Here is a 22,967-nt window from a genome sequence, read left to right as displayed (position 1 = left end):
GCTGGTAGCCATCTGATTGCGTCTGTCGGTTGGATTGTAACCGACGACAACCCGCGGCGGCAATCGAGCCGATCGAAGACGCACACCCCGGGAGTGCATGACACACACAGCTAGACACTAGACCGGCAGCGCAGAAACTAGGCAAAATTGTTCCGCGAAAAGAAATTGGATTCCCTTCGTCGTCGTCGTCGTCGCCCTTCGATGTAACTCCCAACCAGCCGCTCCACCACCCATTTTGTATAGATTGCGAGGTAATTTTCATACGACACAGGGAGGGAAACGAACCCAAGCCAACGACAAAAGTTGAAATAGAACAATTTCGTTCAATTGAAATCGTTTGAAAGTGATATTCCAAGTCGCATAAATTCGCCTCCGGCTGTGAACGAACGGCTCGGCTGCTGTGTCGTCATGGAGCCCCGTAGCAAGCAGGTCGCAGTCAGTGACGGAGAGGTTTCTTGCCGGTGGCATAAGGCCGCGGTCGCCGGTGGCGGTGGCGGTGGGGTAGTTCATTGGCCAAAGTTGCTTGTACATTTAAATTCGGCATCGCGCGCGGCAGTCTGAAATTTCTAGCATTCCGAGTGGTAAGTGTATTAGCAACCGTCTGCGAAATGACAGAAATGAAATTGGCTGTATTGAGAACTTTTAACGGAATTGGTTTCTACGGAAATAAAACTGATCGGTGACGTGGAAACCGGTCCAGAGGAAGTCGAATCGTAGATCTTAGAAAGAATTTCTTTGACAAGAAACGCCTTTTTTCCGTTTGATGTAGATACAGTTCATACGGAAAAAGGTTACTGCGTGGCATTTTATTCGCTCAGATGAATAGTCCAACAAATCTGCAGTGAAATACTTCCGGCTGCAGGATCCTTAATTAAAGTGAAAGCAATTTGCCTTCAATAGAAACTTTCCGGAAATGGTTCACTGTTTCGCTTTTCGTGTTGCGCTCGCTGCCAGTTTTATACGAGCTGGCGACACCAGATTTCTATACCCATAGCAGATGGAGCATGTCACGGGTCAGGCCGGCAAGCGAGTCGAGGGAAAGATTTATAGTTTGCGCGCGCCTTTTCCCCTCCGCCCGAGACCCGTTGCTTCTCATTAGCGAAGAAACATTCCCCGTGTTCATTTTGCAAGTGAGAAACAACTAGCGCCAGCTAAGCGGAACCGGACCGTGGCGAATTCGTAGTCTGAACTCTTAAGTGGATGATGGGCGAAGGACCTGACGGCGGAGGTGGCGAGGATCCAAAATTGAAAATTAATTAATTTTAATTCAACGCTTTCTCAAGTGGCGCGCGGGCAATGATAGGGACGGGGAAGCGGTGCGGTGCCAAACGATGGCCATCGAGAGCGGGCGCACTGCTGCAGGTTCTTATGTTTAACACTTCTCTTGAAGTTCAGACGGCAATCGGACCCTAGGTGACACATTTTCGGCTGGAGACAAAAGAATCTGGGCTGGATTTAAGCGTCGGCAAATGGTCAGGATGGTTTGTAATCAACCAGTTTACCATCCAGATGGATGGTGTATAGGTGTAAAGATGTGAAGTGAGTGTGTCAAGGTCTGGATGACATAATAATGGCAGGTAGCAACGTGACCTTTATGATCTGGAGATACGACGATCTCGTTAAGGACACCGACGACCCGGCAACTTTTAGGGCATTAGTGGTCAAAATTAGAGATTTGCCTGAAGAGGATAAGATTATGGTTTGATGGGCCGTGTGCCCGGTAAGCGTTCACAAAGCATCCTAGTCATGGCATGAGTGTTTTTTGGGTGCAAAAGACCGGAAAACAAACACTTCTTAGAACACAGACTCGTCCAACCTGTAGATGCGCAGCTAGTATTTTGTGCAAGTAACTGTCTTTACCAGAGAAGACGGTTTTGTCATTGCAAAAGTGAACGGAGTGTATTTTCTACAGCTTCTACATTCCCGCAAGGGTAATATTGAAACAGTATCCAGTGAAACAGTATGACATTTTGTCGCCACGACTAGCGACCAGTAGTTGTAGATGGGAATTTCAATGGATTAGTTGAAAAAGCTGAACCACCAATACAAGAAGTTTGACCCTGGACCCTTGAATTGGCTAAGCTTAGTCTTACCAAATGATGGAGCATCGACGTTCCGTGGGACAAGATGTAAATAATTCAGTGACCTGACGTACTGCAACTCCGTCATCTGACCAATGACCATAGATGTAGAGTAAACGAGCTCTATTGACCATAAGGTAATACGAGTAGGCGAGTTGGGAACAAAAGATGTTGAAAGTAGTATGTATTTTGTCACTACAGGGTGCAAAATCTCATAACTGGACAATGAACTGAAAGCTAAGCGGAGAATGTATTATAACGACGGACCTTATACCGCCGTATACCTTAGCGACGTTGAAAAGGATTCGACGATGGAAGGGCTTCCTGTCCTCATAATAAAGAAACGAGATATGAAGTAGCAGATCATAGAGTGAAGAACTCATTAACTGGAAGGAACAATTAAGTGGAAAACACAATCATGGTATGCAGAAGGGCACGACGGGATTTGGAGAAATAGACAAATTTGCTTTGAACGTATTCAAGCTGGCAAACGGAGGCCTTTGGTATAGAGCATATGAACTGCCTTCCAGTCGAAAGGGCTTCTGCATCGCCTGAAGAACTTTGAAAAGGCTCTCAAGGAACTGTTTCTGAGTCATTAACCAACCATAAATGCCGTATGAGCCCGTAGGATACCCAAGGAAGTCCTAATGTGTCTTCAATACATATTTGGATTTTTTTTGCAATTGGCGATTTTGAGATTTGTCATATCGCCATATGACATACTAATATCACAAAAAACGTATTTCTCATTCAATCTCACGATCAGAAGATGCTCCCTAACGTAGATTTTCGTAAAGAAATCGTTTTGCGGGAAAAAAGGTTTGATTAGTGATAACTACTTTTTGGTGTGGATAAAGAGAGCACATTACAACGAATGTTTTAGGTTCAAACCCCGTTGCAGTCTAGGATATGATATAACAATAATCATTAAACATCGTGCCGATTTTTTTTATCCTAATCCCACCACTTGTTGATTGGTTGAATAATGACAACCGATTACTTCGATCGGCGGCAGTGTTTCAGCTATATTAGTGATGGAATAGAGAAGTAGTACTGTAGCAGATTGGTAGCTGTCCCATAGAAATTGTCATTGTAGTAGTCAAATTTTAGTATTGTACTATTGTAGTCAAATTTGCATATGTTTTCTTGTGAATTATTTCGAAGTAGTGCTTCATTGTTGTAAGCTACCTTAATATGTGTTCAGCTAAAAATAGATGTAAGTATGAAGCCTATAAAACCGGCAAAGCAGAGAGATAATAGGCCTTAGTCCGTCCTTATAGTCCTCGCGACTCACAGTCCAAGCAATAAAGTCAGTTAGTCACTTAGTCAGAAATCCTCGTGCCGGCAGTTAAGTTCAAGTTAAAGGCGTGATTATAGTCAGTCCATAAGAAGAATAATAAATTGTGTTCCAATAAAGAAACTTTCAGAAAACTTGGTTATAGTACTGCACGATTATCTCGCAAAGAAAGTTTGAACCCGACAATAATTAACCCACGAACACTGATATTTGCATCAACAGACAGCTTGTTGCTAATTTTGCCGTGTTGCTGATTTAATGAATGGTGTCAAGATGATTTGGAGCATAAATAATCAACAGTTTTACCACGTTCACTGTAAAACTCCCCTTAATTAATTAAATAACTTTTTTCTCTGCTAGTGCTTATCAACTTTTATGACAAATTATGGAAGAAATAGATGAGAAGTCATCAAATTTGGACGCAACATATATGAAGGATTAATTATTTTGATAGCACTCCCTGTAGAAGCAATTGATTGAAGGCAGTAACAATTAAGCCGTCACATCCTTGGTCAAGTTAACAACTGTTCGCGAGAAGGTTCTGGAAAAAATAAGTGAAGCTTAAAAAGTGATTAAATGAAAGATACAATATTATCAAGAAGACATAATTATCGTTTCTCATCCAGGTTCGTTCTATGCAAAAGAGTGAATGATGAAATATATTTTGCACCACAAACCAAGAAAAGATTTACCTGGGAATAGCTTGATTTCATCTAATCAAAACGAAAAGTATGAACTCTGATTATATAAATTTATTTCTGGTTCATGTTAGTTTAAAATATTTTAAATATTATTAGGAAGAAAATATATTCAATAATTAGCTCTACCACAGACAAACTGACGTAAGAACTTGCACAATTTCCTTTAAAATCTATCGCTCAGCTACTTTACCACCACCTCACGTGCATGTTATACAAAATTTTGTTTAAAACGACAATGTGAACAGAAGGCGCTAGTGTGAGATATCGAATATAAAGGTATATACGCTGCATGCTCCATTGGATATGAAATTCGTAATCAGTTGAGTTCAAAATAATCGTTGAGATTACGGACGACGGGACTTCCATCAGTGTTTCCTCCTTTTTATATTTGACTCTGATTTGATTCCCGTTGCTAAATTGAGAAGTTACGCCATTCCCAGTATAGACTCAGTGTTTTATCCTCTCTCCATTTTGTTTCTTTTTGATATCTGGTCAAGCGAGACAGAAGTGAATAGTAAGTGAATCACCACTTATGTTCTATACACTATCGTTACCACTAGCTATCCTTTTTCATTTGCCAAAAACTCTTGGCCTGTTTCACTTCCAGTGTTTTGCTGGTCGTTTTTACAAATGATAGTGTGGTAGTAGGTGCAACGATCACCTCTCGATCGTTCCACAGCTGATTTTTGTATATAGAATTAGGCATAAGTCAGTTCAGAATAAACCACCGTCGCGAGAAGATACACTCGTTCATACTTAGTAGTGAAAATAAAGCTAAGTTTTTTTCTGTTCGCGTAATAAAGGCAGTGTTTTCTCAAACGTCGCGACTTTCTTTAAGTGTCCGAAAACCGTCTTAAAGTGGCGCGCGAACATTTGGTCCTTTGATCCGGATTGTGAATTCCCGGTGAAGGTTTTCGGACATTTCGTAAAAGTGGACAATAAAAGTGGATAGTCACGAACAATTCACGGACTAATGGACAAAAAGTGATGATCACAAAGCGGTGAAAATTGTATAGCGGTGACGGTGAATAACAAAACGACAACAACGGTGTTCACCATTTTTCGACACGAAAAACGCCATCGTCAACTGATAAACGCGCCAGAGTGCGGTCTTGTGTGGAGCTGATCTGGAGCATTGAAGTTGAGGACGGACATTGCGAAAAGTTGCTGATATACGATCTGGAGCAGGATCGGATTTATGGAACAAGAGCGGAGAAAAGGGAGTAGAGTGCATGATTTGGTGGCGAATTGCATGTATTGCACATTATAGTCTGTGGCTGAATGGCAAATAAATTGATTAATTGCATGTGAGTCCATATTCTTTTGGAACGATTTCGTTGGTTACAAGGTTGATTCCCTCTGCTGCTGTCAACTAGGGTGGCCAGTTCTGTCATTCCGTGGTCGCGTTGGGTGGTTAGTCGAGTCGATTGTTGTGCGAAGTGAGACAAGAAAGTGCAGTGTCGTGAACTTGGCTTCGTCAGTGCAGTGAAGTGCATTTAATATGAGAACAGTGTTTCCCAAGCATTGTTTCAAGTGCCAGTGAAGTGGAAAATGCCAGATCTCAGAACGCTGAGTAAAAAGGAGCATCAGCTCCGGAAATCGCTTGAAGGAATTCAGCAGTTCGTCGCAAGTTATCAAGCATGCAGAGATGCGCGACAGGTCTGTGTACGTCTGGAGGCATTAGAGAATGTATATGGGCAGTTCGTCGAAATCCGTATGCAGATTGAGCTTCTTTTAGAAGACGCAGTCGAGAAGGGCGATATCCAAGAAGAAGAAGCGCTGACGGTGGCTAACGACAAAGTGAGGCAGGAGTTTGAAGATAGCTTTTATTCCCTGAAGGCAGACCTGCTAGCCTTCAAAACGGTAGGCTCAAATGCATCAGCGGGTTCTACAAGTCAGCAGCCGGCATCCCAGTTTGCAAAGGTGAAACTCCCGGAGATAAAGCTGCCATCGTTTAGTGGGAAGATTCACGACTGGGTGCCATACCGAGACAGTTTCCGAAGCCTCATCCACGATAATCTCCTGCTTTCGGATGTTGATTGTTTTACCTATTTTCGGTCTTCTTTGGCTGGTGACGCTCTGCAGGAAGTGAGTTCCATTGACTTGTCTGTGGCCAACTATGCGGTAGCATGGAAATCGCTCGAGAGTCGCTACGAAAACAAGAAGCTAATTGTCAAGGCGCATCTCGATGCTCTCTTTGCGGTGGAGAGTCTTAAGAAGGGTAGCTATGGGGAATTCATGCAACCAAGTAATAGGTGACTTCGAGAAGAACCTGCAGATGCTCGAGAGGATCGGAGAGAGGTTGGATTGGAGCACCATTCTGGCTTACAGGATGGGTACCAGATTGGACTTGGCGACTTTAGGGCAGTGGGAAACCCACCACAACAGCAAGGAAGTGACGAAGTACACAGACTTGATGGACTTCCTCAAAAGCCATTGTTCTGTATTGCAGTCTGTGGTGCCGGTCAATCCCATTAGCTCCAACCAGCAACGATCAACACGTCCGGCAATTTGCCACACAACAGTTAAATCGGTGGCGAAATGCTGGTTTTGCAACGAGCCGCGCCATTCCGTGTTCCAGTGCGTCAGATTCCAGCGTATGAGCGTGTCGGACAGAATTGAGGCCGCCAACAGGAACAAACTCTGTCGAAATTGTTTATATCCGGGTCATTTTGCCAGAACGTGCGAGAAGGGAACGTGTCGTCAGTGTCGTCAGAAGCATCACACACTGCTGCACACTGAACAGTCTAGATCCTCCGATCCACCCACGCAGTCAAGACCTCTGACAGTCAACCAACAACACAGACAGCCACAACAGCGATTTACACCACCGAACCAACAGACTCGGACCGCTAACACTGGCATTACACAAGACTCACACACACAGCCAGCCACAGAACACGCCACCACAAGCCAAACACATGTAGCCTTCCCCATAACACCGACGCAAAACATAATTTTATCCACCGCATTGGTCAGCGTTAAAGACCGCTACGGCAAATCCGTGCTTGCCCGAGCGTTGCTGGATTCGTGCTCGCAGCACTGTCTAATGACTTCAAGTTTCGCTAGCAAACTAAGGCTAGATGAAATGCCAGTCTATTTGGCGATTCAAGGCATTGGATCGTCTCAAATTGCTTCCACCAGGCTGGTTACCGCCGTAGTGAGTCCTAGATCGTTAAATATTTCATCGTTCGTCGAAGAGATGCAGTTCCACGTGCTGCCGGAGCTCACCGTGTCACTGCCTATGGCAAGCTTCTCTGTTGCAACGTGGAATATCCCAGATTCGACGCTTCTTGCGGATCCCAGATTCTTCGAAACAGGACCGATCGACCTTATCATCGGAGCTGAATATTACATGGAGCTGCTAAAGGAGGAAAGACGGAAGGTTACGGATGATGGTCCGACAATGCAAGACACTGTATTAGGATGGATTATTTCTGGTCGTGTTCCTGAAGGTCCTGTTAGTGCTTCATACTCAGTGGTGCACGTGTGCTCAACGGCGGAGGTACAGGATCAGCTGTCAAGGTTCTGGGAAGTGGAAGCTTGTCATTCAGCTAGTACACTTTCGGTCGAAGAGTCGGCCTGCGAGGAATTCTTCGACAGAACAACGTTCAGAAACGAAGAAGGAAGATACGTGGTTACATTGCCGAAGAAAGAAGGAATAATCCAGCAATTAGGCGAGTCAAGATCAACAGCAGTCAAGCGTTTCATGGGGATGGAACGGAGGTTCGCAATGAATCCGGAGTTGAAGGCATATTACACGGAGTTCATGGGCGAATATTTGGCCATGGGTCACATGCGAGAGCTTTCCGAGGAAGAAATGAGTGCGTCGTCATATTACTTGCCTCATCATGCTGTTTTGAAGCCGGACAGCACTACGACAAAGTTACGAGTAGTTTTCGATGCGTCGTGTCGGACATCTAGCGGCATTTCCCTGAACGATGCTTTGATGGTGGGACCCGTTGTTCAGGACATGATAGTAGACATTGCACTCCGCTTTCGAACACACCGATTCGCTCTCGTAGGAGACGTTGCCAAAATGTATCGTATGATACTGTTGAATCCTGCCGATCAGCAGCTGCAGAAGATCGTATGGAGAAATAGTGCAGCGGAACCAATTCGAACATTCGCTCTTGTCACGGTTACGTACGGTACGGCATCAGCTCCTTACTTAGCCACAAAGTGTCTGCAGCGCCTGTCAGACGAAGGACAAGGTGCATACCCCAGAGCTGCCAAGCTCCTCAGGAAGGATTTCTACGTGGATGATATGCTGTCTGGTGTAGATAATATCGAAGAAGGGAAAGAGCTCATCGGCCAGATGATAGGATTGCTACAATCTGCTGGATTCTCTCTGCGAAAGTGGAACTCTAACAGCAAAGAATTGCTGTCAGCGGTGCCGGAGGAATTGAGGGACGAGCGTTCGATTTTGGAATTGGATTCATCGACCTCTGCTGTGAAAACTCTTGGTTTGACCTGGGAGCCCAACACCGACTGCTTTCGGTTTAGTTCGCCAGAATGGGACGAGTCTGCAGAAATTACCAAGAGAAGTGCCCTGTTGGATGCGTCCCGACTGTTCGACCCGCTGGGTCTAGTAGGCCCGGTCATCGTTCAAGCAAAGATTTTCCTGCAGGAGCTCTGGAAATACGACTGCGAGTGGGACGATCCTTTGAACACACCATTACAAGAGCAGTGGCGTGAATACCGGCGGAATTTGGTAGGTCTAGGCGAAATCGCTGTCCCACGATGGATAGGTACTAGTTGCACCAACAAGTTTGTTGAGATCCACGGCTTCTGCGACGCTTCAGTTAAGGCTTATGGAGCTTGCATATACATCCGCACTGTAGCGGTAGGCGGAAGCGTACACGTGCATCTGCTGACCTTCAAATCTCGAGTGGCGCCGCTCGAGAATTAGGAGAAAAACAAGAAGTCGCTGTTCATTCCCCGTCTAGAGCTGTCGTCGGCACTACTACTGGTACACCTGTATGAAAAGGTCGCCAAAAACATCCACATTGTCGCCAGGCGTTACTTCTGGACCGATTCAACCATTGTCGTTTGCTGGTTGTCATCGTCGCCCTCAAGATGGAAGCAGTTTGTGGCGAATCGCGTCTCCGAAATTCAGCATGTTACGAAGGATGGTGAATGGAACCACGTTGCTGGAGAAGACAATCCTGCAGATATTATTTCCCGTGGCATGTCCCCGACACAACTGCAGTACGAAGCGCGCTGGTTCCACGGACCGAGTTGGCTGATGTTGGATCGGCAATTCTGGCCTGATTCCAAGCAGATCGACGAGAGCACCATCGACAAAGTGAATTTGGAAGAAAAGGCTGTCGTCGCTGTTCTTCCAGCCGTTTCACCAAGTGAGATTTTTGGCCTTCGTTCGTCGCTAGCAGACCTGGTGCGGTTGACAGCCTATATCCGTCGATTCAAATGGAATTCTTCACCAGAAAATCGGTTAGACAAGAAAGTTGGCTACATCACTTCTCAGGAGTACAACGAAGCCCTGAAAGGACTGGTAAAGCAATCCCAGCGAGAAAGTTTTGCTCAGGAGTTTGGGGACATCGCTAAGTATGAGCAGGTACAAGACTCGTCGAGAATAGCTGGACTAAACCCGCAACTTGTTGGAGGGATATTGTGTGTTGGCGGCCGGTTGAAGAATGCAGTAATTCCAGACAGTCGGATGCATCCGTTTATTCTCGACCACCGACATCCCTTCACAAGAATAGTCGTCGAGTACTATCATCGCAAATACTTCCACGCTGGTCAACAACAAATTGTATCAACAGTTCGGGAACAGTTCTGGCCCACAAGCGTCAGGAATCTCGCAAGGCAAGTGATCCATGGGTGTGTGCAATGCTTCCGTGCGAAGCCTAAAATTCAGGATCAACTGATGGCAGATTTACCTCCGGAACGAGTGCGGCCATGTTCCCCTTTTCAGAAGGTCGGAGTCGACTACTGTGGTCCATTCTACGTATTATATCCACAACGTCGAGCACGACCAATCAAGTGCTTCGTGGCAGTGTATGTGTGCCTAGTTACCAAGGCAGTACATTTGGAACTAGCTGCAGATTTGACGACACAGGCCTTCCTTGCGACATTGCACCGATTTTCGGCACGTCGTGGCAAGCCGTCGCTCATAATGTGTGATAACGCGACAAACTTCGTTGGCGCCAGGCGAAAGCTGGATGAGCTTGCCCAGCTGTTCGCTAGTCAGCAATTCTCCGATGCAGTATTACGTCAAGCAGCAGAAGAACGAATCGAGTTTCGGTTCATTCCAGCGCGATCTCCGAACTTTGGAGGGCTGTGGGAATCAGCGGTAAAGTCTTTCAAAATTCTCTTCAAGCGGACTATTGGCACACGTGCCCTGGAGTACGACAAGATGCAAACGGTTCTGACCCAGACAGAAGCAATCCTGAATTCTAGGCCACTGACTCCAATCAGTAACGATCCAGACGATTTCGAAGCCCTCACGCCAGGGCATTTCTTGATTCAGAGGCCACTGGTGGCCATACCAGAACCTGATCTTGGTGGTGTACCAGACTTTCGGCTTGGGTGCGAGATTTCACCCAACAATTGTGGATAAAGTGGTCAAAGGAGTACTTGTCCAATCCCCACAATCAAACGAAATGGACACTACAGAAAAAGAACATTGCAGTAGACACCACGGTTGTCTTAAAGAGGAAAACTTGTCACCGTTAGAATGGCAACTTACACGGGTGACAGCGATTCACCCAAGTTCTGACGGAAACATTAGAGTTGTAACCGTTCGAACCAAAGACGGCAGTTACCAAAGAGCGATCTCTAAGATCTGCGTGCTGCCCATCAGAGAAACAATTTCATCATCCGAAGGGGAGAACTAGGACTCCTCCAACGGCGGGGGCTGAAAGGCCTCCGCATACTCAGTAAGTTATGTATTCGTTAAAATTTCAAAAAGTGACCATCTCATTTTCTTCAGACATGCCCCTTGAATTTTGGTATGGCCAATACTGCGACACTCAATCCAAATGAGTTGTTTTTCGTCCAATATTCTCCAAAACCTGAGGTACTGTGTCGTGTCGTTGGTGGTAGTTGCATGTGCATACAGTTTCGTCTAGTCGGTCTAGCAAGTCTGCTAGAACTATTGGTAGTATTTGGCTTTGCGCTGCGACTAAAAATCCAATCACATTTGGTTTTTCGAGGTACGATTCGAAGGAAGCAAACAGAGGCAGAAGTGCGCAATTTTACCTCCTTGGATTCATGCTGTATTTTCCGCCGGTTTGGCCACCTGTCCGGATAGTCTAAGCATCTTAAGTTCATCATCGCATCCTTCATAAGAGTCACCGTAGTTATAGAATTTCAACTTAGTCGAGCACGAGGACGAATGAAAATTACCAATTTCAGCGAGAGAGGAACCGTCGGCGCCGCTCGGGCGTCCAACGGAGGCCTTAGGGCCTCCACCCAGGCAAGTCATTTTCTTTTACAGCATTATAGAATAAAAAAGCACCCTCTCATTTTATTCAGAGACCACCAACAATACGGCATGGATTGCAAAGATCCTCCCAAGTCATCCAAGTCGAAGTCTGAATCCGCCAAGGTACGGCACGTCGAAGCCTGGTATATTCCGTCTCAGTTTCCACATAAGGTCCGGAAACGTTGGAGGTTATCGCAGTTGAAGCCAGTCACAGAAACCAAAACAAGCATTTTCGTCTGAATAGTTATCTGAAGAATTTGGACACAGCAGCATCCCAGCAGTCAAGTCTAGTCGTCATAAGTCAGCATTTTCATCGCATCGTTTAGCATTTGACCGTATTACCAAATCATCACAGTCCACGCCTATCAAAAAGAAGCAGAATTTAGTCTATGAAATCGTCGAAGGTATCATCCATAAAGGCCTAGCAGAGTGTGTTCAACAATAACATCATCGTCAAGCAACGAATAATCTAACCCCTGGCAGACAGCTTATTACCACGGAACTAAATCAGGCACAGAAACTTGTCTGCCAGGTAAGTTGTTCCGATTTTTCATAAATTTCTGCACGAAACTACATCACTATTTCCACCGAGGTACAATGTAAACAACACCATCGAGAAATCCACCGAGCACCTAATGATTGGAAGAACGATCGAATGCAGCTAGCCCGTTGATCGTTGCCGTTCTCATCGTCATCGTCCAGTTTACCAATATACACTCGCAGCAGTATATCCCGTTCAACATCATCAGGTGCAATCACAAGTAGTGGTTTCGCAACCCATTTTCACCTTGTTATTATGATCTATCATTCTAAATATGTACAATAATCAGCAGCAGTAGCAATAGGATTGTGTAGTATGTAAGATAGAAAATTGAAAGCCCAATGTTAACTTACTGAATTTGAAAACATGTAGGTGCTAGAGCAGGAAGAATTGAAATCATACAGATTCCAAGGCGGCCGGCATATGGTCAAGCGAGACAGAAGTGAATAGTAAGTGAATCACCACTTATGTTCCACACTATCGTTATCACTAGCTATCCTTTTTCATTTGCCAAAAACTCTTGGCCTGTTTCACTTCCAGTGTTTTGCTGGTCGTTTTTACATGTGATAGTGTGATAGTAGGTGCAACGATTACCTTTCGATCGTTCCACAGCTGATTTTTGTATATAGAATTAGGCATAACGCTTAGAGGGGGAGGGGGGGTTTGGCGAAGTGTGACGACCCATACATAATTTTTAGATGCTTCATACAAAAAGTGTGATATAGGGGGGAGGGGGGTGGGTTGAAATGCCCAATTTTTGCGTTACGTAATTAAAGGATCTTCCCTAAGTCAGTTCAGAATAAACCACCGTCGCGAGAAGATACACTCGTTCGTACTTAGTAGTGAAAATAAAGCTAAGTTATTTTTCTGTTCGCGTAATAAAAGCAGTGTTTTCTCAAACGTCGCGACTTTCTTTGAGTGTCCGAAAACCGTCTTAAAGTGGCGCGCGAACAATATCCTTGGCTGCTGCACCGTTTGCTTGCAGCACTTCAACGGAGTTTGATAATAAGCTCCTAATGCTTAACCCATCTTTTGAGTAGACTAGATTCACGTGAAACTTCGATTGCTTTTTTCAACGTTTCGATACTTATTGGATCTTTTTGAAGAATTCGAAATTATTGTCGTTTTGTTTTAATTGAATTTTAAAGTTTTCGAGAAAAAAGAGAAACTAAACCAAACAGAAAATGACAGTTAAAAGTTACAAAACTACACTTGACGAAAAAAACGACAATAATTTCCAACCCTTGAGAAAGATCCAGTAAGAATCGAAACCTTAGAGAAAGAAAACATATATTAAGTTATTTCTCATTAAAAAGCCAGATTGAAACGCCAAATAAATCACCGTAAATTAGTTGTCTACGTAATGGTTCTTCACGATACCTCAAGACGCCGCAAAGCTGTGTAGAGATTCTGCACAGACTGGATCAAAAAAAGACAGAATCACCGTCTGCGACCAGAGGCCTAGAGTTTCCATTTCCCGGCCATTTTCGTTGTCCCGGGATTCGGGATAAAATTGTTCGTATATCCCGGGAAATCCCGGGATCCCGGGATTTTTCGATGTTTATTTTATTCAATTTGTTACATAAATATGGTTAGAAACATGATTATAAAAGAGACTAAACAACCACATGTTTCTTATTTATTTAAAGGAAGCTAGGTAGAAAAACACGCAAAATTTAGCCAAAAGTCCAAAAGAGTACCGTTTCGGAATATATGATCGCCGAGTCCGAGAAGAAGGGTTTGCTGGCGGTTGAAGTTGGCTTGACTGTTTGCATTGTTTTGAATATGCATTGGGTTTAGACAGTTGCTGGGATTGCATTCAATACCCTAGTGACGAAAGATGGAAGATGCGCAGTAGAATCGTACTGGGCCCATAACCTATTGGATATATGGGAACCCTCTCACAAAGAAAACACAATACTAGAGTATCCTCCAACCCATGGCAGGCTACTAATTGATACTTTTGCCAAGAGCTGCAGCTCTTCCTAATATTGAACAGATCGCTTCCTAATCTTGATGTTAATCGTTAATTTATCGTTATCGCCGATAAAGTTAATTGTGTTCAACGTAATCGCTTGCTGCGATAAAGATAAATCAACTCAATTATTATCGGAGTTCGATAATTTAACGTAAGTTAACTCGATAATTTAACGATAATGTGGGTAATAGATTACGCGATTAAAGTTGGTATATAATTTTGACAGAAGCCGAGAATTGGACAAATTGATTGCAGGCTGTTGACCAAAGTTGATTTTGATCGAAGCGATACACCAAAAAAATTAGGCAGAGCATCGTGGTCGGACCCTTGTACTTGCGCATGTGCTGGAAAGTTTGTTGTAGGAACGTCGATTGGAAGGACATGAATTGGATCAAGAATTGTTTTGGATGCAAGAAGCTCAGGAAGACTGACTCAATGTTGGGCGGCGCGAGGAGATTAGCAAGGCGAATATCAGCTTATGTACACAACCTCACTGTAGACGGGAGATGGGTGGGAAGCAGGCGCCAAATAGATGTAGCTGATCTTGTACTGTAGATACTTGTCGTTTAATTAACAGAGAACTGTAGCTGCTGGAAAAAGTATCAGTCAGTATCCCTCCATTGAGTGGTATAGGGGAATCTTCTATCTTCTATATAGCTCTATTAACTATCTCCAATATTTTCATGTCTGTTCCTCTCTTACTAATTTAATAATAAGATGATATCGATTGTACATCACAAAGAACATTGGCTCCGTATACATGCCTGAGCCTACCAAACAAACAAACTGGAAATGAAACAGTATCCATTGTCCCGGGTATCCCGGGATTTTCGGGATTTCAAAAATAATATCCCGGGAATCGGGAAATCCCGAATTTTCCTAAATCCCGGGATTTTTTGTCCCGGGATGTCCCGGGATGGAAACTCTACAGAGGACGTACAAACTGAACACTTAACATCTAGCATGAGACAAGGAACAGGACATTTACACAACACCCAATGAACCAGTGAAGATTTTTTTGCTTTACGAAAAGTGTTTTCCTTACCAGTGCGTCGCACTAAATTGAATTCCTCCGACGTTTTACTTTCGAACTTACTTCCGACATCATGAACGTCGAAACAAAATTTGAGTTTGCCATCAACACATTATCGGCAGAGCGTTCTAAATTGTTGAAATCGACTTCCGAACTTCAATTTGGTGCCAGCGACGTTGTCAGCGACAAAACAAGCTCGATTTTGTGCAGCATATTTATTTTATTTTTCCGTGTGAATCTTGTCGGAAGTGGGCCTTGCTGCCAGTTCATCAGCGTCATACAAACAGTTTTGGTCTAACTGCACAATTAAAAGATGACAGCTTCAGTATCGAAAGTGATGCCCTTGAAAACGCGAGGGGGATCAACATTGGATTCCGATACGAAAATTATTTTATGCTTTTGGTGGAATGTATTTACTGGTCATAAGACGAGTTTGTGTAGGGCCCTCCTTAGCCGTGCGGTAAGACGCGCAGCTACAAAGCAAGACCATGCTGAGGGTGTAAAAGTATCATCGTGTTAGCCTCATGATACACGAATGCAGAAATGGTAACTTGGCTTAGAAACCTCGCAGTTAATAACTGTGGAAGTGCTTAATGAACACTAAGCTGCGAGGCGGCTCTGTCCCAGTGTGGGGATGTAATGCCAATAAGAAGAAGAAGAAGACGAGTTTGTACAATTCCATTTATTCCACTACTTTATTGTAATGAGGTGAACCGGTCAAGGGCCGAAAACCTCATTAATAAAGACAATAAAAAAAAAATACTTTATTGTACCTTTGACATATACGTATTTCGACCTCAACAGTAAGGTTAAGCAATACCAGCGCCGGCCGTGTCCGAATGCAGGTCAATTGAGGAATGGGTAGGAAGATGTTGACGTGATACTCGCTTTGATGGAAGCCGACGAGTCATCTGCACTTCCACGAGAAATCACAGGGATGTTGGATATATGGGGTAGGTATTGTAGCAGGGTTCGTTTTGGTAAACGGAATGCGGAGTGTAGCGTGTAGTTTGATCAACGTAAAAAAAATACAAACGAACGCGCACTAATTAATTGACCTACCGACCGCACAAAGCAGAACCAAATATTTCGATGATCGCGCGATCGTTCTGCGTGGTCAACACAACACGGTAGGACGCGTCCTGATTTTTATTTGATAAATGATAAACTCACCCGCTCAAGGCAGAACAAAGTATTTCGATGATCGCGCGATCGTTCTGCGTGGTCAACCAAACACGTTTACGAGACGAGCCAGCCTTGGGCTGAAAGTCGAGATATATAAAGAAACAAAACACGATAGGACGCGCAATCACTTTTATCAGTTTTCCGATTATCTTCTAGAAAAAAAAACTGCAGAATTAGAAACAGATCACTTTTTAAAAACGGTGGCGTAGTCTTAGCCAAAAGTGTAATGAAAAATAAAACACAAATCGGTCTATGTTGAAATTTGACGCGAGAAAACAAAACATATCATTATTGAAACGCGGTACATTTCGATCATCCATTTAGACACGTATTCACTTATAAAACACATAAAAGAATAGACAAGAATGATGACAGGGATTTACTTTTTGTCTCAAACATAATCAGAGTAATATTATCAAGGAAAATGAAACTAATAAAACTAATTTCACCAAAAAAAAACACCATTTGCTTCACAAAACTAATTAGTAAAAGCAATGGAAGCAGCACACTAAATTTCTTGGAGGTTATCCACATTATACACTATCGCGCAACGTAATGCTCATTGTTGCTGGAAATGACCAATTTTTTGAAAATGTTTTAATTGATTCTACCATGTGGGATTTTCACATCGCACAGCATCTTCTCTAAAACATGCAGTATCTACCCGCTAATTCGACGATTTGTTAGTCCGGATCTCGCTCATTCAGAATTTTCCGGATTAAAAGTATCAACACCCATTTGATTCAAACACATTATGCTGTCAATTTTCAAGTTTGTGTTGTGATTTTGTTTTGGTTCATTTGTATGGATTTGACAGTCAAATTAACGATAAAAATCTCGATAGTCCGGACATAAATTTGTCGGGTTAGCGGGGGTATACTGTAATTTGAAACCATCTCATTCATAATAATTTGAAAGTTGTAGAAAAACTAACGTAAGTTTCAAATTTTTCCCATATACACATGAATTGCCATGGCGCCACCCCTAAACCACCACCAAACTGTCTGAAATTCTGCCAGGACTCCTATATTATCAAAAAGAAGCTGATAGACACATGGAAATTTTTCAACACTTTTGAAAAGTGGCTGCCCTAATGTCTCCACACACGGAGTCTTATTTCGATCTTGTCACCAATTCGCCTTGTCGTATTTCCCAGAAGGATCCTTGTACGGAATAAAGTCTTTTTCGGAATAAAGACATCCTTGTTTGATTGTGAGTCCACTATGCTCTGGGTGGTAAAGTAGTGTCAGAGTTATTCATTTAACTCACGATCCATTGAAAAGTGGAAATTGATAACCGCACCACCACTGGTATCGCTGTTTCCGCTTCCATATACATTAGTCCACCCCAGATGACATTTTACTGCTATATGGTCATTGGTCATTGGTCATCGTCCTTCGCGAAGGTTTAGCGGTACAACGATCCGCAAGTTGTCTAAGCTCATCAGAAGCTTGGGTTGATCGCTGTTGTATTAGCTATCCTTCAAAGTACCAAGCCATTATGGATTGACACCGGTAGCGCAATCATGGCGTCAGTATCGCCATTTCATGCCAGAGATGGTTGATCCGAGATGAATTTTCTTCAAAGTGCTACCACTTGTTCCTCCGAATGACGACAGATTGGCCAACAGTTGTTGGCCCTTGAAGAATACCCATATTTGTATCATTTGGCCAAGTAGCTTTTGCATTAAAATTGGGTTGATTATGTGTTCTGGCATATGTGCTGATCGAATATGATGCATGAAAATCCCGAGTACCAGCCCGTACCCCATCGCCAATCGCATCTGAGTTCAAATGTCCGACGAACCTTCTCCAAAATAGTTTTTAGCAGACGTTCTTGTCGACCATATCGAATAACAAGAGATTCGGTAGCGTAAGGAGCACTTTCCGGTAGCAGGAGTTTACTACAAATCAATCGCTTGGCACATACCTGTAAGAAACTGCTGAAGACGAGTCATGTTTTCAACATTTGATAGTCGCAAGCAACCGCTCAGTGTTAATAAATGCTAATGAACATTGACCTGATACGGTTCCCATCAAATCGTGGAAGCTGGCTACCGATTACCTGTCTAGCCTAAATTTGGTTTGATTGAAGTACTGCCACCGAATCTTTGGAATAATCAACATTCTCTTGTCGACCATGAAATGTGGACCGTTCTGCTACTGGATTGGGCGGTCCGTCAGATGATGATGACGATGACGCGTTTTCTGGCACTGTAATATGCTAATATTTGGTTGTTCCAACACCGATGGCGTCTACCGAAGTTAATAAGTTAGCAACTGGAATGTTGGAGAAAAAGGTAATCTGTGCTTTGAGACAGTCACGTGCAGCATGACTGGCTGCTCCAAACTTTGTGGCATTGAATAGAAATATGGGCATAACGACTGATACTTGTTTTGAATGAACGACAGAGAGCTAAATCGGTTCTGGAATTTTTGAGAAAAACTCCCCGGAATTTCTAAGGGCAGTACTCTCATTTTTTTTTAAATTTTAAAAATGTTCACAAAAAATCTTTATATTTTCTTCTACAAATTCTACGAAATTTCGTCGAGAAATTCTTCAACATCTCTTCGGAACATTCTTCGCATCCCTTGGAATTTTTTTTCTGTATTTTCTCAAAAAGTTCTACGAATTTCTTCCAAAAGTTTCTACGATGTCTATAGTAGTATAAAATTTGAGTTTTTATCAGTAACGAGAAATGAGTAAAGTTCCCTGGTAGACAAGGATGAGAAAGCACTGACGGTCTCTTTCTCATTTCACAAGTCTGTTGGTGAAATCATGAGGTAGTGTGTGAGGAACATTACTTGCTCGATATTTTCGCCTTCCTCGCCGCAATCGAGAGTTACATTATGAAAAACAGCACAATTTTATTAGTAACATGAACAAGCCAAAATGGAAACCGACTAAAAAGTCCAAAGGTCTATGGTGAGAATATTTTGAATTAGCTCTAGATTAACAAACAAAGAAAATTTCTTTAACCTCAAATAAATACGTCGAATGGTTTGCTCTTAGTTTTGACTGCTATTTCGGTTACTCTGAGACTTCAGGAACCAGTTAAGGAATTCGGTCCGCGGATTTTCCTCCCGTGTATTTTTACATATGCGATGTGTTCCATTTAAAATGCATGGGGACCAAAACCACACGGAATTTTTTTTCCTAGGTATGAAGCAGCCGTTACAAGGAGCCAAGAAAAAGTCCTAAAATATTATATATCAAAAGTTATTTGAAAGCTATGGATCGGATTCCCATTTTTGACCTGGCGGAATTTCCGATACCAGCAAATCAGAAACTCATAAAAACAAGTTCAATGGGAATATGTATCTTGCCAAAATGACTTCTTGGTTTATGATTTTTCAAGCAGATTAGCAAAATTTATCCGCGCTACAAACTATATGTGCTATCAAAGCATTCATCGCCTCACTTCACCACGTGGCCCTCCTGATTCCGATGGCGATTCCGATGTCTTCAAAGCATTTTATTGACACAACAAAGTCCTACAACAATGCCTCTGACAGACCTATTTTAAATATGGAATTTTCTTGATCTGAAATTCGATAGCGATTTCGCTCATCGACCAATCCACTTCAGAGTTGGATTTTTTGTTGGATCAATTTGTTGATTGAATCAATTTGTTTCTTCCTTCCCTGTGACCGAGCAGTAAACTTGATTGTAACTGAATCTGGCCACAAACGAGTTTTGATTACAAAAAACAGCCGTCATGGACAGTATGAGCAGAAAGAAATCATAAGTAAAGATCCAGTAATGCCCTCGGCTTTGCAAAGTTCCTCACATATGTTGCCATATTTTGCAATAAATAAAGAAATAGGGGAAAAGACGGCTTTGGCGAAACTGCAACACCACAAACTACCACCGAATGAAAAAGTACCTTCATGCCAACTTGCTAAAGTAGATCATAATAACGTTGACGACGAAGTACAACGATCGTTCGCAAATTGAAGCACGGCCTCAAACCAACTAGCGATTAGCGAATATCGGGTTTTCACCCAATTAAAAAGGCTTATAAAAACCCCAATTAGCTTATGTCTACTGTAAAAATAAAGTATCAGCATCAAGCTCAACTACAAATGCGGTTTTCATCAAAAAGATGTTGAACAAAACAATTTAGAAATTTAAGAAACGAACCGAACAAAAATTCAAGAAATTCGGTTCCGTTATGCTTTAGCCTGGTGAATAAAAACGCAATATAATATATTATCTGCTTGGCTTGAGATTCAAATTGATTCGTTCGTTAAAATAAGAGTGGTAAGATGTTCGAGAATTTTTAAACAGAAGCTAAAAATAGAGGAAAAAATATATGGAGGGGCTATAGCCCCCCTAGGCATCGGATCGGGACTAGCTACACCAATGACATTGACATTGGTTACTTGCAGCTCTGCTCTGAAATACACCAAGTATTAACTTGAATTTTAAAATTAAGGTGTGTTGACACACGCAAAAGCAGCCCTAGTATCCTTTATCTGTGCTTCTATGTTGATCTTAGTTCCACAGCCTGATATATTTTCGCCTAATAGATTTTCGTAGCTAAGGATGGTCCAGGATCACTCAGGCAGTCTCGCCGCTCTTGAGAACGGCAAGCGTGTTTTTTGTCGAAGGTGCTGTACTTTTTACATCGGTGCGAGTCCCGGACGGATAAAACAATCGAAAGCTTTTTCGATGTCAATAAATACTAGAACCTGAACCATATCCGTGAGGGACCGAAATCCGTCCACTTCGTTAGATATCAATAAATTAAAGAGGGATTGTGGGAATTAATTTATGAATAATTTATCTCATCCTGATCTTATACTTGACAGTAAACTTTCTGGCCATTGAAATGGAAAGTAGGCTCTAAAATTAAAATAACATAATTGAAAAACAAATCGCCACTCCGCGAACGCGAAGTTTCAGGTGCCATTTTATTTGCGCGTTGGACGCAATTGTACCGAAAGTGGCTGTTTAAATTGCAAATCGCAATTAATAAAGTAAAATCAGCAGCATAAATAACAAAAGGATCGCTTCTCAAGGTGCGTATTGCGCTATTTACAGTGTTAGTCTAACCAATTGATCTGCTTTAATTTAAATATTTTGTTAGAAAATAGCTAGGATCATAATCCGTCCTATGATTCGAAATCCATCCACGATGGACGGATTTCGATTCAAGAGGTGTTGATTTTGTTCGTAATTTTATCATATTTTATATTACTTTCAGTGCAATACAGTGGAGCAGATAACAAATAGAGGTCCTCGTGCAGTTAGATCAATGACGAACGTTTTATTTGCATTAGATTTGTATTTTCTAGAGGCTTTTTCATATACTGAAGTGCCTAAATGTACGGGTTTCGATGCACCATGGTACCCTTGAACAGTGTACTGTAACACAATGCTCCGTCAGTTGTCTAATATTGTCAGACCCCCCCTTTTCTTATCGAGCGCTAAGCGTGGTACAAAAGTTAGCGAGAAAAACCGTAGAGCATTGATTTGGTTCAACTTGTCATATGTTTACCTTCAATCTTAATTTTTGACATACAAGTTGAGTCTAACTCCTGATCTGAATTGTTTTTTTATACGCCAAGGCAAATTCACAGTCAGTTTTCGAGTGTTTTCGTTGTTATTTCCGACTTTGGCCATATCTTCTGCACTTCTTTGCTATTTGAAAATCAGAATCCAAATTTTCAAATAAATCGAAACCAAAATTGTAACACCACTTAGCTCACCAGTATAGAAAAAATGAACCACTGCTATGCAAAACTATATTCTTTCTTGGTTCTAACGACTTAATTTCATTTCACAATGTTCTACGTCTAAAGTGGTAGAACGTCAAACCAAAGAAGCGACAGCGAGGGAACGGGTGGTGGTCCGAAAACTTAATAATCGCTGCCTAACGAGGAACAATCGTCATCGTCCTTCTTTCCCCATATAGCGCCATGGAAGAAAAAACCTCTAGCGAGCGGGTAAAACCCTCCCGAGACATTGGCGGGCTGGTGGAAAATTTCATTTTAAACTTTACAATCATTGTCGTTTTCTTTCCGCCTTCGTTTTGCGTCACGAAATTCGAGCTTACTACCAATTCTATTGTTTCGTCATTGCTTTTCTCGGGTTGAAGCAAAAAACACCAATGTAAAGGACCGACAACGACGGCGAAGGATTCTTAAAGGTCTCTCACAAAACGGCGATGGTTGAATACGTTTTCTGTTTCGTGCGGAGCACGCCCATGGTATTTGGAAGATGTGCCATAACCAGACAAGGACCTCCGTTGGGGCCGACGGTTCAGCTTTTTTCGCGTTCGGGATCTTTGTACTAACACCGATGCGGAATAACTCAGTCGGAACTGTGTGCCTCGTTGGTTCAATTAATTTTAGGTAATCAGCGAAATTTTCCCACCAAGCAAAGTTACAAAGTCTACCATCTTGAATTTCCCTACTCTGCTCGGCCAAACGTGAATGACAGTCTCGTCGTTTGCCTTCTTCCTTTCACTGGATTGCGCTGTCCATACCTACACATAGTCGACGCGGTTCTTATTCGTACCATGCTTCCATAGCTGTCACGCTTCGTCAAGTGGGATCATTTTTCTTCGCCGGCCCACAAGGGTAGTGTTTGGAAACAAAAGCGGAAAGTAACCGCCTCAACGTTCCGGCGATGATGATAGGAAGTGATGCCGTTCCGTGGCGTAGGTTTTCCTCCGTCGCGTCGGGTCGGTCGGT

General features: G+C 42.8%; 3 protein-coding genes across 5 annotated transcripts in view; 2 read left to right on the top strand and 1 right to left on the bottom strand.

Annotated features, from left to right (window-relative positions):
• Positions 1-22,967, bottom strand: part of LOC134213214 (protein O-mannosyl-transferase TMTC2-like) — a 759,458-nt gene that overhangs the window by 719,138 nt on the left and 17,353 nt on the right. The window lies entirely within an intron of this gene.
• LOC134210217 (uncharacterized) lies at positions 5,631-6,338 on the top strand. The gene has a single exon (XM_062686263.1). The coding sequence runs from the start codon at positions 5,631-5,633 to the stop codon at positions 6,336-6,338; it is 708 nt and encodes a 235-aa protein (XP_062542247.1).
• Positions 6,412-10,662, top strand: LOC134210216 (uncharacterized). The gene is made up of 2 exons (XM_062686262.1): positions 6,412-8,830; positions 9,029-10,662. Exons 1-2 carry the CDS (start codon positions 6,412-6,414, stop codon positions 10,660-10,662), a joined length of 4,053 nt encoding a protein of 1,350 aa, XP_062542246.1.

The sequence above is a fragment of the Armigeres subalbatus genome, chromosome 2 (genome assembly GCF_024139115.2).
Source record: "Armigeres subalbatus isolate Guangzhou_Male chromosome 2, GZ_Asu_2, whole genome shotgun sequence".
NCBI classification, from domain to species: Eukaryota; Metazoa; Arthropoda; class Insecta; order Diptera; family Culicidae; genus Armigeres; species Armigeres subalbatus.
The sequence above is the reverse complement of the archived record's forward strand: the minus strand, read 5'-3'. Positions and strand labels throughout refer to the sequence as shown.

What these genes read in the sequence shown, in the direction of transcription:
- LOC134210217 (XM_062686263.1), top strand. Translation starts at nt 5,631, where the DNA reads ATGCCAGATCTCAGAACGCTGAGTAAAAAGGAGCATCAGCTCCGGAAA.
- LOC134210216 (XM_062686262.1), top strand. Translation starts at nt 6,412, where the DNA reads ATGGGTACCAGATTGGACTTGGCGACTTTAGGGCAGTGGGAAACCCAC. An exon ending in CGCTGTCCCACGATGGATAG is followed by an intron (nt 8,831 to 9,028) that starts GTACTAGTTGCA and finishes TTCCCCGTCTAG; the next exon opens with AGCTGTCGTCGGCACTACTA.